Source organism: Coregonus clupeaformis, chromosome 12 (assembly GCF_020615455.1).
Source record: "Coregonus clupeaformis isolate EN_2021a chromosome 12, ASM2061545v1, whole genome shotgun sequence".
Taxonomy (NCBI): domain Eukaryota; kingdom Metazoa; phylum Chordata; class Actinopteri; order Salmoniformes; family Salmonidae; genus Coregonus; species Coregonus clupeaformis.
The window spans coordinates 31,017,119-31,033,269 of record NC_059203.1 but is presented as its reverse complement, the minus strand read 5'-3'; the positions used below and the strand labels follow the sequence as shown (position 1 = coordinate 31,033,269).

Genomic DNA, 16,151 nt, shown 5'->3' with positions numbered 1-16,151 from the left:
GCTGCACGTCCACTTCCATGAGGAATATAAGGATTTGGAGATACTTACCTTTGGGAAATACTCACCTTTGGATATATGCACCTGTGGAAATACGTGAGAGACATTTGGAAGGACTTTTTGCTGGGTTGGCCACTAGCTGCAACGTGGAAGACAGTAAGACTGGGGAAAAGTTATTTGAGCGAGGGAGAGTTATGATTTTGGATGTGGAAGAGACATCCCTGAACTGTTAACCCTTAAAGAGCCACCAGAGAACAGTATTGTGTTATACTTTCGTTAGTTTCCCAAGACCTTTAATAAAATCCTTGTTTTGGTTGAACCTGGTCTCCTTGCACTACTTGAGCAATCCCGCTGAAAGCTGTGTAGCCTCTCGTGACGTCACAGATGGTGGAGAATACAGGCACGCTCAAGCGTTAATAGTGCATGTCAGAGGAGGATACCGAAGGTTTGATCACCCAGTTTTCCAAGTTGGCCGTAGGCTCCCGCCCGACTGAAATGGAGGACATATTGAAAGCCCTTGTTGCTGGCCAGCAAGCCCAGATGCAAGCAAACGTGGCTCTCTTGGAGGAGCAAAAGAAAGCCAACCTTCTGAAGGCAGAGGAATTGCAGTTGCAGAGACAGAGGGTTGTCCAAAATACCCGCCCAATAAAGGCAAGTGACTTTATATCTAAGATGGGAGCTACCGATGACATTGAGGCATACCTGCATGCATTTGAGGCCATGGCCACTAGGGAAGCCTGGCCCAAGCAACAGTGGGTTGGTCTGTTAGCCCCCTTTCTAACCGGGGAATCGCTGAATGCTGTCCGGGACCTGGGCCCTGACCAGGTTACTGACTATGATGCCCTGAAGTCTGAGATCCTCAGCAGATATGGACTCACAAAGTTTGGTATGGCCCAGCGCTTTCACAGCTGGACCTTCCAACCAGACCAACCTCCTCGGGCGCAGATGCATGAACTTGTCCGAATCGCAAGGAAATGGCTGGATCCGCAGAGGAATACAGCAGCGGCGGTGGTGGAGGCCGTTGTGGTGGATCGTTACCTACGCGCCCTGCCTTATGAGGCAAAACGGTTCATCAGTCAACAGGCCTTGACCACGGCTGATCTGACCGTGGAAGCTGTGGAAAAGTACCAGGCCACAGCGGAGATGCTGAATGCTTCCCGAAAAGACCCCAGGAGTGCGGCCCCACCACAAATGGGAAGAACCCGTCCAAAGGACCCCAAGGTCTCGAACCCAGGCACGTCAGGACTTATCCCGGCTCCAGGGGAGCCAGAAACCAGGCGGGTCCAAGAAGAGTACACCAGGAGGGGGAAACTCGACAGTGTTACCGGTGTGGGGAGATGGGACATATCTCCTGGCAGTGTGGGAAACCAGCCGATGAACCTATGCCCACTGCGGAGTCCTCCAGCTCAGCACCCACACACCGTGTTGCCTCGCTCTTGGGAGTCGTAGATGGCGGCCCAGATCGACCCCCCCACCTGCCCGGTAACTGTGAATCACCATGATGTGGAGGCCTTACTGGATTCTGGTAGCCGGGCCACCCTGGTGCGTAAGGATTTGGTGGGCCCAACGTGTCTGACCCCGGGGAAAGTCCTCCCAGTTTCCTGTGTCCATGGGGACACCAGAGAATACCCCATTACTGAACTTACAATGACCAGCACACGGGGAACCATACACACGACGGCGGGGGTGGTTGATTCCCTCCCCGTCCCTGTCCTAATTGGACGAGACTGCCCAGCCTTTTACCCACTCTGGAGAGAGTCTCAGGAGAGGATAACCCGAGTACCTCGGAAACGGAGAGGCAAGACTCATCCTGGGAAGGCTCCGGTGCAATCCTCCGAATTACTCACTCCCGCCCGGGCTCTGATAGGGATGGCAGGTGCCCAGACCGACACAGAGACGGAGCTACAGAATCTGGACAAAGAACTGTCTGGTCTGAAGGGGACCGCTGAGAGGTATCGTTTGTTAAAGCAACAGTTAGACATGAAGACAGAAGAGTTAGATATCCTCCAGGCTAAACTCCAACAGAGCTCCTTCCATAAGCAACAGGAGGAGCTGGAGAGGCTGCGCAGGACCATCGAGGAGTGTGAGGAGACCCTGCGCAGTAGTAAGGAGGTCCAGAAGAAGGCAGAGGAGAAGTACAAGGTGTTGGAGAACAAGATGAAGAATGCGGAGGCAGAGAGAGAGAAGGAACTGAAAGCTGCTCAACAGAAGCTAAACTCTGCTAAAACCAAGGCTGATGCGTTCAGTAAGAAACTCAAGGAGAGACAACAGGAGGCTGAGTCCCTGGTCCTAGAGTTGGAGGAGTTGAAGAGAGAGCAGGCTGGCAAGCACCACGGCAATGCGGACGCCCTCTCCCGGCGTGATGCCTTCTTCGCTGCCTTTACCCGACGAGGACGTCGGTCCCGAGGAGGGGGATGTGTGATGTCACGAGAGGCTGTGTCCTGGAGGGACGTTACATCCCCCTGAGGTGGCTGCAAACCCAGACAGCTATGGCTCCATCTGCTGGTATGGTCGGGAACTCCACCCCTCTATGGCCAATCTTCCCACGCAGCTGGAACAAATGAGGAGCTGATGAGCTGAAGGTTTGGGAAGTGAAGAGACACAGTCTCCAACCGGGGCTCTCTGGAGGACAAGAGTGCTGCACGTCCACTTCCATGAGGAATATAAGGATTTGGAGATACTTACCTTTGGGAAATACTCACCTTTGGATATATGCACCTGTGGAAATACGTGAGAGACATTTGGAAGGACTTTTTGCTGGGTTGGCCACTAGCTGCAACGTGGAAGACAGTAAGACTGGGGAAAAGTTATTTGAGCGAGGGAGAGTTATGATTTTGGATGTGGAAGAGACATCCCTGAACTGTTAACCCTTAAAGAGCCACCAGAGAACAGTATTGTGTTATACTTTCGTTAGTTTCCCAAGACCTTTAATAAAATCCTTGTTTTGGTTGAACCTGGTCTCCTTGCACTACTTGAGCAATCCCGCTGAAAGCTGTGTAGCCTCTCGTGACGTCACAATGTACATAGATACCTCAAATACTCCAGTATCCCTGCACATTGTAAATTGACCCTGTACAGTATATAGCTTCCTCTCTTATTTCTTGTGTTTATTTTGTGTCTTTTATTTTATTTTTGTTATTCGTTTTTATATTGAATACTGCACTGTTGGGTAAGGCTTGCAAGTTAAGCATTTCAATGTACTTGTGCATGTGACAAATAAATCTTGAAAATTGAAATAGAGAGAGGCGGGTCGTTGAGTTGGCATTCTGCCCAGTAGTCATACCATTTGTGTTCCATGGAACTCCACCACAAACTCTCCCCCCCCCACACTTATAAACTGTATAAAGAGTGCACAAACTATTCAGACTCCAACAAACCGACTAACACGACACCTGACGTATCTAGCGAGAGGAGAGAAGAGGAAAGGAGAGGAGAAAAGAGAAGAGGAGAGGAGAGGGAGTTTTAATGAAGACACAGTTTATACTATCGGGGTTGTCTTGACTGGACAGACTCAGAAGACTCCAGATGTGTATAGTTAGACGGAAGGGACTTCTAACAATAATCTACCAGTACTGTAGTATCTGATAACAAGACACGACAGGCAGACACTATTTGATGTTCCACGGACAATGTACAACAGAATGCAGGAGCACGCTCTGACAGAATGACAAGTGAGTGACTGCAGCTCCTTCACACACACATCTGTTGAAACAGTTAGTTCCATACAAGGTGAGCACACTACATCCTGTGGTATAAAGGTCCAGACCTCTTGGCAGAGGTCATTGTACTCACATATAGGTTGTAGTATTTGTTTACAGCAGAATGCTGTTTGACTGTTGTACTGTATATATAGTGCGTTGTTGTTGTTGTTGTTGTTAACATAGCCTTTGCCTCAGGCTGGCAGGTATAACTGATCATTTGCCTGTGGTTTGTAACATTTGCATCAGCGAACAGACCTACACAAACAGAACAACATAACTCGTGTTCACCTGAGGACACACTTCCTCATTCCAAAGTAACTGCCTAGTGCTATTTTGTCTATGGTGGCCCTGTTCATAAACAACCACACACCCTTAAACCCTAGGGCCTAGGCAGGTCTAAGCAACATGGTAATAGCGCCACCTTTCCCTAATAGTTAAATAACATTTACATTTACATTTACATTTACGTCATTTAGCAGACGCTCTTATCCAGAGCGACTTACATAATAGAAATGATTCTGCTGATGATGATAATGATGATGATGATGATGATTATGATTATGATTGAAAGGATGGTCAATGGTCATGATGCCAACGATGTCGAATATTGTGATAATGGTGATAGCGATGATGATAATGGGTGAGATAGTGGTGATGAAGATGGTAATAATAACGATGATGATGGTAATGATGATGAAGATGATTATGGTAATGATAGTGATAATTACGCCGATGATGATGCGTCTGTGTCTCTCTCCAGCTCCGTGGCTTGAAACGTCCCACTGGCTCGAATACACCCTTCCACCAGTGATCATTCACCATGGTAACCATACAACGACAGCATTGAATAGCAACCAGTCATGTAGTGGTGATGACGAGTTATTTAAGTACCGAGCCTATACTGTCACCTACCTACTGGTGTTCCCTATGGCGTTGCTTAGCAACAGTGGAGCGCTGTTCGTGTTCCTGCGACTGACGCCCAAATGGTCCGCGTCCTCCGTCCTCATGACCAACCTCGCCCTATCAGATGCATGCTTCTCCCTCACCCTGCCGCTGCGATTGGCCTACTACTTCAGGGGCGCTCGCTGGGACCTCCCTGATTGGCTGTGCCGACTGTGTGTGTTTTGCTTCTATCTCAACCTCTACACCAGGTACAGTATACACACGCACACACACACACAACCTAATTATCTGAAGGTGTTAGTGCTATCATGATGTGAGTTTACACAGGTTGCCCAGAAAGACACCTAACTAATAAACTTTAACTATTCTTTCCTACAGCGTTCTCTTCCTTACTGGACTGAGCGTGCTCCGTTGGCTGGCCGTGCTTAAGCCTCTCCGTCATCGAGCCTTTGCCACGCCCCTTCGTGCCTCATTGGCCTGCTTGGGCGTTTGGCTGTTTGTGGGCGGAGCTTCAGTCCCATTCCTGTTTTCGGGGACCTGGGTGAGGGCGGGACTAACACGCTGCTTCGAGCCCCGTAACCCTGCCTCCTGGAAGATGATCTTCATTCTCAACTACGTGGGCATGACATTCGGCTTCCTGATCCCATTCGTCACCATCCTCGGTTGCTACGGCAGCATCATCCGCCGACTGACAGCTACGGCCTCGTCATTAGTAGGGTTGACTGGTAGCCTGAACAGGAACAAGAGGCAGAACCCGGGGAGACGTCGTCGCCGGCGCCGGTCTCTGCGTCTGGTCGCCATGGTGATCTGCACATTCCTGCTATGCTTCCTCCCATATCACGTGGCTCGCTCGCTGCACCTGCATGCGGTGGTGGACAGGTGGGGCTGTGTTGCTACGGTGACGCTGCAGCGGGTGTTGGTGGTGACGCTGTGTCTGGCGGCGGCCAACAGTGTAGTGAACCCTTTGTTGTACTACTGCTCCGGGGAGTCCTTCAGAACGGTCATACGCAATGCCTCATCACGACGACAGTCCTTCTCCTCCTCCTTCACTCAGGGCAGCCTGCTGCTATCTCGCAGGAAGAGGACTATTCCCACAATGCCTACAACACCAACAATGCCAGACACACCCTTCGCTCCACCCCAAACCCTTTCTGGGTCCCTACCAGACACACACAGCCCTGTGGAAGACAGTCTATAAAGGGTTCCAAACCTATTTGCCCTGTACCCCACCTCTACTTACAGACACTGAGACCTGAACCCCTAGCTACACTCTCCAGAATCAGAGACACTTTGCTGCACGTGCAAAATGGAGGCCTGAACCAGAACCACACACCGAAGACTGAACCCTCACATCCTCCAGGGCCATAAGACACTAACCCTTAGGTTTTTGAGGCACTGTGTGGGTGTGCTCTCTGTTGTTTCCATTCCCTCCACACCTCCCAAGAGGAGGAGGTGTGTACCACGTCATGGATTTACAATGTGTGTATATAAGCTAGTCTGTGTTTTCTTTGCTGCATTTCTTTTTGTTTGTATAGTTCACTCTTCCTTTCCTGCCATCTCCTCCCCACCCCCCTCCTTCTCCTCACCTAGCCTTGTCGAGAACCAGGCTTCCTGGGGGAGTCCATGGCACAAAATCAGCTAAAAAAGGGTTGGAACCTGGTGTAAATCAATGACGCCTCGCAACATTTACATTTTCGTCATTTAGCAGACGCTCTTATCCAGAGCGACTTACAAATTGGTGCATCCACCTTATGGTAGCCAGTGGGACAACCACTTTACAATATATATATATATATTTTTTTTTTTTGGGGGGGTGGGGTAAGGGGGGGTTGAAGGATTACTTTATCCTATCCCAGGTATTCCTTAAAGAGGTGGGGTTTCAAGTGTCTCCGGAAGGTGGTGATTGACTCCGCTGTCCTGGCGTCGTGAGGGAGCTTGTTCCACCATTGGGGTGCCAGAGCAGCTAACAGTTTTGACTGGGCTGAGCGGGAACTGTGCTTCCGCAGAGGTAGGGGGGCCAGCAGGCCAGAGGTGGATGAACGAAATGCCCTCGTTTGGGTGTAGGGACTGATCAGAGCCTGAAGGTACGGAGGTGCCGTTCCCCTCACAGCTCCGTAGGCTAGCACCATGGTCTTGTAGCAGATGCGAGCTTCAACTGGAAGCCAGTGGAGTGTACAGAGGAGCGGGGTGACGTGAGAGAACTTGGGAAGGTTGAACACCAGACGGGCTGCGGCGTTCTGGATGAGTTGTAGGGGTTTAATGGCACAGGCAGGGAGCCCAGCCAACAGTGAGTTGCAGTAATCCAGACGGGAGATGACAAGTGCCTGGATTAGGACCTGTGCCGCTTCATGTGTAAGGCAGGGTCGTACTCTGTGAATGTTGTAGAGCATGAACCTACAGGATCGGGTCACCGCCTTGATGTTAGCGGAGAACGACAGGGTGTTGTCCAGGGTCACGCCAAGGCTCTTCGCACTCTGGGAGGAGGACACAACGGAGTTGTCAACCGTGATGGCGAGATCATGGAACGGGCAGTCCTTCCCCGGGAGGAAGAGCAGCTCCGTCTGCAGGTTCAGCTTGAGGTGGTGATCCGTCATCCATACTGATATGTCTGCCAGACATGCAGAGATGCGATTCGCCACCTGGCTATCAGAAGGGGGAAAGGAGAAGATGAGTTGTGTGTCGTCTGCGTAGCAATGATAGGAGAGGCCATGTGAGGATATGACAGAGCCAAGTGACTTGGTGTATAGCGAGAATAGGAGAGGGCCTAGAACTGAGCCCTGGGGGACACCAGTGGTGAGAGCACGTGGTGCGGAGACAGCTTCTCGCCACGCCACTTGGTAGGAGCGACCGGTCAGGTAGGACGCAATCCAGGAGTGAGCCGCGCCGGAGATGCCCAGCTCGGAGAGGGTGGAGAGGAGGATCTGATGGTTCACAGTATCAAAGGCAGCAGATAGGTCTAGAAGGACAAGAGCAGAGGAGAGAGAGTTAGCTTTAGCAGTGCGGGAGAGCCTCCGTGACACAGAGAAGAGCAGTCTCAGTTGAATGACCAGTCTTGAAACCTGACTGGTTTGGATCAAGAAGGTCATTCTGAGAGAGATAGCAAGAGAGTTGGCTAAAGACGGCACACTCAATAGTTTTGGAGAGAAAAGAAAGAAGGGATACTGGTCTGTAGTTGTTGACATCAGAGGGATCGAGTGTTGGTTTTTTTGAGAAGGGGGTGCAACTCTCGCTCTCTTGAAGACGGAAGGGACATAGCCAGCGGTCAAGGATGAGTTGATGAGCGAGGTGAGGTAAGGGAGAAGGTCACTGGAGATGGTCTGGAGAAGAGAGGAGGGGATAGGGTCAAGCGGGCAGGTTGTTGGGCGGCCGGCCGTCACAAGTCGCAAGATTTTATCTGGAGAGAGAGGGGAGAAAGAAGTCAAAGCATAGGGTAGGGCAGTGTGAGCAGGACCAGCAGTGTCATTTGACTTAACAAACGAGGATCAGATGTCGTCAACCTTCTTTTCAAAATGGTTGACGAAGTCATCCACAGAGAGGGAGGATGGGGGGGAAGGGGAGGAGGATTCAGCAGGGAGGAGAAGGTGGCAAAGAGCTTCCTAGGGTTAGAGGCAGATGCTTGGAATTTAGAGTGGTAGAAAGTGGCCATAGCAGCAGGAACAGATGAAGAAAATGTAGAGAGGAGGGAGTGAAAAGATGCCAGGTCCGCAGGGAGTCTAGTTTTCCTCCATTTCCGCTCGGCTGCCCGGAGCCCTGTTCTGTGAGCTCGCAATGAGTCATCAAGCCTCGGAGCTGGAGGGGAGGACCGAGCCGGCCGGGAGGATAGGGAACATAGAGAGTCAAAGGATGCAGAAAGGGAGGAGAAGAGGGTTGAGGAGGCAGAATCAGGAGATTGGAGGGAGAAGGATTGAGCAGAGGGAAGAGATGATAGGATGGAAGAGGAGAGAGTAGCGGGAGAGAGAGAGCGAAGGTTGCGACGGCGCATCACCATCTGAGTAGGGGCAGAGTGAGTAGTGTTGGAGGAGAGCGAGAGAGAAAAGGATACAAAGTAGTGGTCGGAGACATGGAGGGGAGTTGCAGTGAGATTAGTAGAAGAACAGCATCTAGTAAAGATGAGGTCAAGCGTATTACCTGCCTTGTGAGTAGGGGGGGATGGTGAGAGGGTGAGGTCAAAAGAGGAGAGGAGTGGAAAGTAGGAGGCAGAGAGAAATGAGTCAAAGGTAGACGTAGGGAGGTTGAAGTCACCCAGAACTGTGAGGGGAGAGCCATCCTCAGGAAAGGAACTTATCAAGGCGTCAAGCTCATTGATGAACTCTCCAAGGGAACCTGGAGGGCGATAGATGACAAGGATATTAAGCTTGAATGGGCTAGTGACTGTGACAGCATGGAATTCAAATGAGGAGATAGACAGATGGGTCAGGGGAAAAATAGAGAATGTCCATTTGGGAGAGATGAGGATTCCTGTGCCACTACCCCGCTGACCAGATGCTCTCGGGGTATGCGAGAACCCATGGTCAGACGAGGAGAGAGCAGTAGGAGTAGCAGTGTTTTCAGTGGTAATCCATGTTTCCGTCAGCGCCAAGAAGTCGAGGGACTGGAGGGTAGCATAGGCTGAGATGAACTCTGCCTTGTTGGCAGCAGAACGGCAGTTCCAGAGGCTGCCTGAGACCTGGAACTCCACGTGGGTGGTGCGTGCAGGGACCACCAGGTTAGAGAGATAGCAGCCACGCGGTGTGAGGCGTTTGTATAGCCTGTGCGGAGAGGAGAGAACAGGGATGGGCAGAGGCATAGTTGACAGGCTGCAGAAAATGGCTACAATAATGCAAAGGAGATCGGAATGAAATGAACTAAACATCTGGGAAAGGAGAGAGCGGGGCCTCCCTCACCACAACACCCAAATATAACTCTCCCAACTTCCACCTCAGAAACTATAATTGTTGTAAACTACAGCGGTTCAATGTTTCTAGGAATAGACTAACTTAGTTTATTCAGCTAGCTAACTAGGTACAGTATTCTTCTGTGAAAACCGTCCAGGGCACCTAGTCATAAGACGCCACAGCCAGCTAGCATGCCGGACTCCAACAACACGGTTTAGCACCAATACTCGGCCAAAACAAACCACCAGTGTGTCAACACGCCAAGCAGATCATTCGTGTCCGTGTCTAACGTTGTGGGTTAGTCCCGACAGCTTGAGCGAGTCCGTCGTCAACTTATTCAGCCAGTTAGTTAGCTAGAATAGTTAGCATACTAGCTAGCCATTGCTTTCAGACAAAGAAGAAACCCCTCCTCCCACGGCACGAACACACAGAGAGAGCCAAGCTAACGTTAACTAGTCACCCATGTCCCGAATTCCCTTGAACGACTCTGGCTACCAGTATGTAAAAACAAAACACAAATGTAGGTTATAACTTACCCCTAGCAGCTACTGTTAGCTAGCCAAGTGCAAAGCTAGCCACTGAATTGACTCAGCCAGTTCGCGTCTGTTCGCTAGGTCGTTCAAGCTATTGTTTACTAGTAGCTATCCATGTAGCAACAAGCTAGCTAAATTTCAAGCACAGTAGCCACTTACTACCTAACGTTAACGCTTCAGACAATGAGGTTAGAAAAACAGCTGAATGGTAGGCATTATTGTTTGTAATTATTGTAGGCAGCTAGCTGGCGTAATTACAGGTACTCTCAGGCATGAAACAACTATCCACAGTTGCTAATAGTTACCAGTAGCTACCCGCTAGCTAGTCCAGATAGTGGGTTAGCTAGCTTCGTGCTTCACCGGGCTCAGCCGAATACAATACTAACCTACAATAATTACATACAACAACCCACGATAACTACCTACAATACCTAACTACAATCTAAATACATTGTTTAAGCTTTACTCGACAAAGCCCAAACTATGTATATAAGTCCCGACAGCTTGAGCGAGTCCGTCGTCAACTTATTCAGCCAGTTAGTTAGCTAGAATAGTTAGCATACTAGCTAGCCATTGCTTTCAGACAAAGAAGAAACCCCTCCTTCACGGCACGAACACACAGAGAGAGCAAAACTAACGTTAACTAGTCACCCATGTCCCGAATTCCTTGAACGACTCTAGCTACCAATATGTAAAAATAAAACACAAATGTAGGTTATGACTTACCCCTAGCAGCTACTGTTAGCTAGCCAAGTGCAAAGCTAGCCACTGAATTGACTCAGCCAGTTCGCGTCAGTTCGCGTCTGTCACGCCAAGGCTCTTTGCACTCTGGGAGGAGGACACAACGGAGTTGTCAACCGTGATGGCGAGATCATGGAACGGGCAGTCCTTCCCCGGGAGGAAGAGCAGCTCCGTCTTGCCGAGGTTCAGCTTGAGGTGATGATCCGTCATCCACACTGATATGTCTGCCAGACATGCAGAGATGCGATTCGCCACCTGGTTATCAGAAGGGGGAAAGGACCAGTCAATGCCTTGCTTGGGCGGAGGTGCTCACTAGATTAGTGTCATAGGAGCAACAGTGGGTGAAGATGGCCGTGAAATTGCGGATTAAAACCCCATCAAAATATGTTGATGTATGCCATGTTTGTGGTGAACCGTACGACTGTATCAGGAACAAACATAACCTTTTGTAAATCGTCTTTATTGCAACCAGACTACATACTGGATTTAGAAGAGATAACGGGACCTGTCATGCTGTTTTGTGAAGGAAAGAGCAAATTCTAGGTAGAGCGTCTGATGAACCCCTGTTTCAGGGTCTCCGCCACATACTTCTCCATGGCCTCAGTCTCCGCCATGGAAAGGGGGTAAATGCGACTCTTCGGGGGGTGTTGTCCCTCCAGCAGGTCAATTGCGCAGTCCCAGGGCCTGTGAGGAGGGAGACACGTAGCCTTTAATGAAGAGAAGACATTGGAGAGAGCTGCGTACTCACGTAGAATGTTGGGCTGGAGGGCGGACTCCGGACTCTCCACTGATGTGGAACAACAAACCACCGGCAGGCAGGTCTTCCGGCATGAGGTAGACCAGGCTGTGATCCTCTTGGTGCTCCAATTGATGGTGGGGTTGTGCAGTCTGAGTCAGGGCAATCCCAAGACGATCCGGTGAAGGGGTGACGTGACGATGTGGAATGACAGCTCTTCGTGGTGCTCCGGTATTATCGGAATGGTGATGATGATGGGGAGAGTGACGTGCATAATGGTGCCTGATCCAAGGGGTTTATTGTCCAGTGAGGTGACGTGTAGCGGAGATGGCAGTGGCACGGTGGGCAACCTCTTTCGGAGACCAGCTCCCTATCTATAAGGTTCTCCGCTGATCCGGAATCTATCGTAGCAGTAGAAATGGAAGAGAAGGAATAACCAGAAACTGTTATTTGAACTAAAAAGAATGGTTTTGTGATAGGAGCTGACGTAACACTCATGGAGCGGCGACGGGAGTCATACCGCCTAGATAGGGAGCCGCCAGGAGATCTGTGGTCCGTGGTGGTGTAGGGGGTGCTGCCCACCTCCATGGGTGATGACTCGGAAGCAGGGCGGCTTCCATAGCACAGATGGGGTGAGCATCGAGGCTCCAGGAGGTGTTGGGAATGTCGTCTCTCTCTCAACATGTCGTCAAGATGGATGGACGTGGTGATGAGGGTATCATGGTCCATCTCGTCGTCCCGACGTGCAAGTTCCATCTTGATGTCCTCCCGTAAGCCTCTCCTGAAGGCCGTGCGCAGAGCACGCTCATTCCAGCCGGAAGACACCGCCACCGTGCGAAAGCTTAGAGCGTACTTGGACGCGGGCCCCTCTCTCTGTTGTAGATGGAGGAGACGCTCACCCCGTCCTTTCCCTCCGTGGGATGATCAAACACCGCCCTGAACCAAGCGAGGAAGGTGGGTTAGGGTAGTGCCACTGCCTCCTCTCCTTCCCAGATTGCCGTGGCCCAATCCAGCGCCTTTCCTTTAAGTAGTGAAATCACCAGCACTATCCTGGCTTGGTCAGATGGATATGCCCCAGGCTGACGCACCAGATAAAGGGAAACCTGTAGCAGGAAGCAGCTACATTAAGTAGTTTTTCCCTCATAGCGCTCCGGTAGGGTGAGGGTTCCCGCAGAAGTGGGTGATAGCACGGGAACAGGTGGATTGGGGGTACTCGCCGCTCCCTGGGGTGGAACCGGAGCGCTGGGCAGATTATGCAGAGTTTGGAGCACTTACTGCATGGCGGCGTTCAACTGGGCAAGCTGCTGCTGGTGCTGGTCGAGGCACTGGGAAACTCCTGCTGCATCCATTTTCGTTTGGTGTGTGATTCTGTGACGAGTACTGAGTATACGAAGAGGCAGGACGCAGACGCAGGAATTAACAAGTTCAAGGTTTACTTAACAATGACAAGGAGAAATATCAAAGATAGAGTAAATGACACGAAGCGAAACAATCACACACAACATATTACAGAACAGTCCAGGGCTAAATAGGGGTGCTGATGAGATGATGAGGTGCAGGTGTGCTGGAGGTGATTAGGGTGCGTTGGGTTTCCATTCCGGTGTTGCCGAGGTGGTGCACTCAGACCGGTGGCTCAGTAGACCGGCGAATCAAAGCGCCGGAGGGGAGCAGCGATGTGACATTTAATAATATCTTCAGTTGATCATAGTGACAATTGTAGCCTAGATAATTTAAACATAGTTCGTTTTTTCCTTGACATTGAAGTAACTGATAACTGTATTTGATGCAAGAGATGCGAACGCCATGTGCGCCTCACAAAAGACCTCATCCAACATCAAGAGGCCCTAGTCCAGTTTGACATTGCACAGAAAGTCAGCAGGACCATTGGAGAGCAGGCAGACCTCATGCAGCGATTTGATGAAGACTGTGAGCTGAAGCCAGAGTCTGGAAAGCACTCAAACTCAAATACATCTGAGGACATAAACCATATAGTAAGTGGGCTTCTTGATTAGAAGGTGTTTACTTTGACACCTGGCAGGTTTAACCAAAGCTTCCATAACATCCAAATAAACCTGTTGCACAAATTGGACATGAGGAACTAGTGTTGTGGATCAGCAACCACAAACTGAAATTACACCGTGAGAAGAACAAACTGTCTGCTCGTTTGGCACGCAGACAGACACACAAACGTTGACAGTTGATTTCAGCTGTAGTGCTGAGACCCTAGAATGGAAATTGTTATCTTAAATGCCACAGCTACGGAAGTAATGTAAGAAAGAGGAAAGAATAAGTTGTACTGAAACCAATGACAATGTAGACTCACAAAACATGTGTATTTACTTTTATAACATTCAGTGGCGTGTATTCATGGATGCCAAGGGAAGCCAGGCTTCCCCCAAAAAATGTACCAAGAAAAAAAGAAATTAAATTATTAATTTTTTGTCTCTCCGTGTTTCATAATTTTCCTTCAATTCACAAGAAGCTGTATGTATCTCACCTGAGAAATCATCCGAGCAAGCAAAACAGCGCCCCTCTGTCTTTGTATGTTTAGGCCATCTATCTGATGCTGTCTGGTCAAAAAGAGTATGACATTGTTGCCGCCCATTGCATTTAATGCAAGGGAAGCCAACGAACATTTGGCCTCCTTTGATTTAAAAAAAAGTATAAAATAATAGCCAATCAGCGTTGAGCTAAACTGAGTGAGCTCAACTGTGAATGGTCCTGGCGCACCAAAAGAACGTGTCAAGGGAAGCCAGTTTGGATTTGGCTTCACTCCAATCACATCACATCGAGAGCAAACGTAATTGACAGAAAAAAAACTTGAATTGTTGCATCTCGTTGTGTTGTCGTCCTCCGGTGGCTAGCTAGCTAAAATTGGTCCTTTCCTAAATTAGCCACGGATGGAGACAGGGATTTTGACTTTTTAAATTCTCCGTACAGGCCAATGATTATAACACGATTCTGATCCAACCATAAATTCATACATTGTGCCCCTGGCATGAGAGGATGGAAGTTCAATATGTAGCTAGATGTAGTAGGCTAATGTTAACTAGCTGGCCTGGCGCATTGTTGCCCATGAAAGGAAGTTAGGCTAGCAAGCAAGCATTTTAGCTAGATAGCCTAGGACAACAAAACATTTAAGCGTGTACTGTATGACAGAGTCATAGACCGTTTCGTCAACATGAAAGAGAGGAGGATGGCATTGGCGTTTCTCTACAAGTAGAGTCAACATGTTTTTTCTAGTTGCACAAATGCACGCACGCACAGAGAAGTCAGAACCATGGACAGTCACATCATATTTAGCTCACGTTGTTTGAACTGTCTTTTAGTTGTTACTGTATTAGACTAAGCATAGGTGATTTGATGTTGTTGAAGTTGAAATGGTGCTGGAATAGTGGAGGCAGCTCCTGTTTTCTTTCTGACTTGCGGTAACTCTCTGTGGTTCTAAATCAATAGTCATTTAGTAGTCCAAAAATGTCGGAAACATTAACTTGCTTGACCATGCTGTAGGTCATGGAACTGTTTGCTTTGTGGACTTCACCGGACAGAGACTCCTCTCCAGTTTTGTGATGAAACAAAGGTGTGGTTGAATTTATTCTTATTATTGTCTTGGCCTTAGGCCTATATATCACGGTTGCAAGGCATTTGAACTAACAGGTTATAGAGCAAACAACGCAATTATCAAAACACAGGTTGTAATATGGCTTTTTTTTTCTGGCTTGGCTTCCGCAGTGATTTCACCCACGCACCGCTACTAATAACGTTACATTCTTTGTTGCATTGTTTTGTGTAATTATTTTAACTGAAAATATTATAATGTACCTTTTTTGTACCATTTATTTGTGTAATTACTTTGTTATGTACTGTTAATATTCTTCCTGTTGTTGCTGTCTGAAACTGTATACGTTTTATGGGCTGTGACGTGTACACCGTGCAAGAGCAGTAACACAACTGCTATAGCCTAGCCTTTTCCCAATTCTCTGGGCCAACACTGAGGGGAAAGCCCACACATTTTCTACTTTGAAAGTTTATTGTAGTACACTTTGTTACTTATTTCATCCAAAAAGGCAATTACAAGTTCATTTGCAATAAAGTCATATAATCCACTGAGCGTTGATGTTTCCAAATCTGAATTATTTATTGAAGTGAAGTGAAGGAGAAAACTGAAAGAAAAAAAAACGCACTTTATGAACAAGTAACTATGGGTGACCGGTCACAACTTGGCCCTCTCTATACTTTAGATCAGGGTTTCCCAAACTCGGTCCTGGGCCCCCCTGGGTGCGCGTTTTGGTTTTTACCCTAGCACTACACAGCTGATTCAAATAATCAAAGCTTAATGATGAGTTGGTTATTTGAATCAGCTGTGTAGTGCTAGGGCTAAAACCAAAACGTCTACCCAGGGGGGCCCCAGGACCGAGTTTGGGAAACCCTGCTTTAGATAACTCAAAATGAGTATTAGAACAAATCTTTAAGCTAAATTATTTATTTACAGTGCGTGTATGGCATACATTCTACTATTCCATACAGCTCAATGGTAAAAGGGCCGGTTTTCACAACAATAATATCCTAGACTACATACCTACAGTATGTAGCTCAGTTGGTAGAGCATGGCGCTTGCAACGTCAAGGTTGTGGGTTCGTTTCCCACGGGGGGCCAGTATGAAAAA

The 16,151-nt window shown here is 48.8% G+C and overlaps 1 protein-coding gene across 1 annotated transcript; it reads left to right on the top strand.

The window, feature by feature from the left end:
• The first annotated feature begins 3,421 nt into the window (after window positions 1-3,421).
• Window positions 3,422-5,983, top strand: LOC121578794 (cysteinyl leukotriene receptor 2-like). Its single transcript, XM_041893172.2, has 3 exons — window positions 3,422-3,668; window positions 4,459-4,849; window positions 4,980-5,983. Exons 1-3 carry the CDS (start codon window positions 3,662-3,664, stop codon window positions 5,797-5,799), a joined length of 1,218 nt encoding a protein of 405 aa, XP_041749106.2. The 5' UTR covers window positions 3,422-3,661; the 3' UTR covers window positions 5,800-5,983.
• Window positions 5,984-16,151: the final 10,168 nt, after the last annotated feature.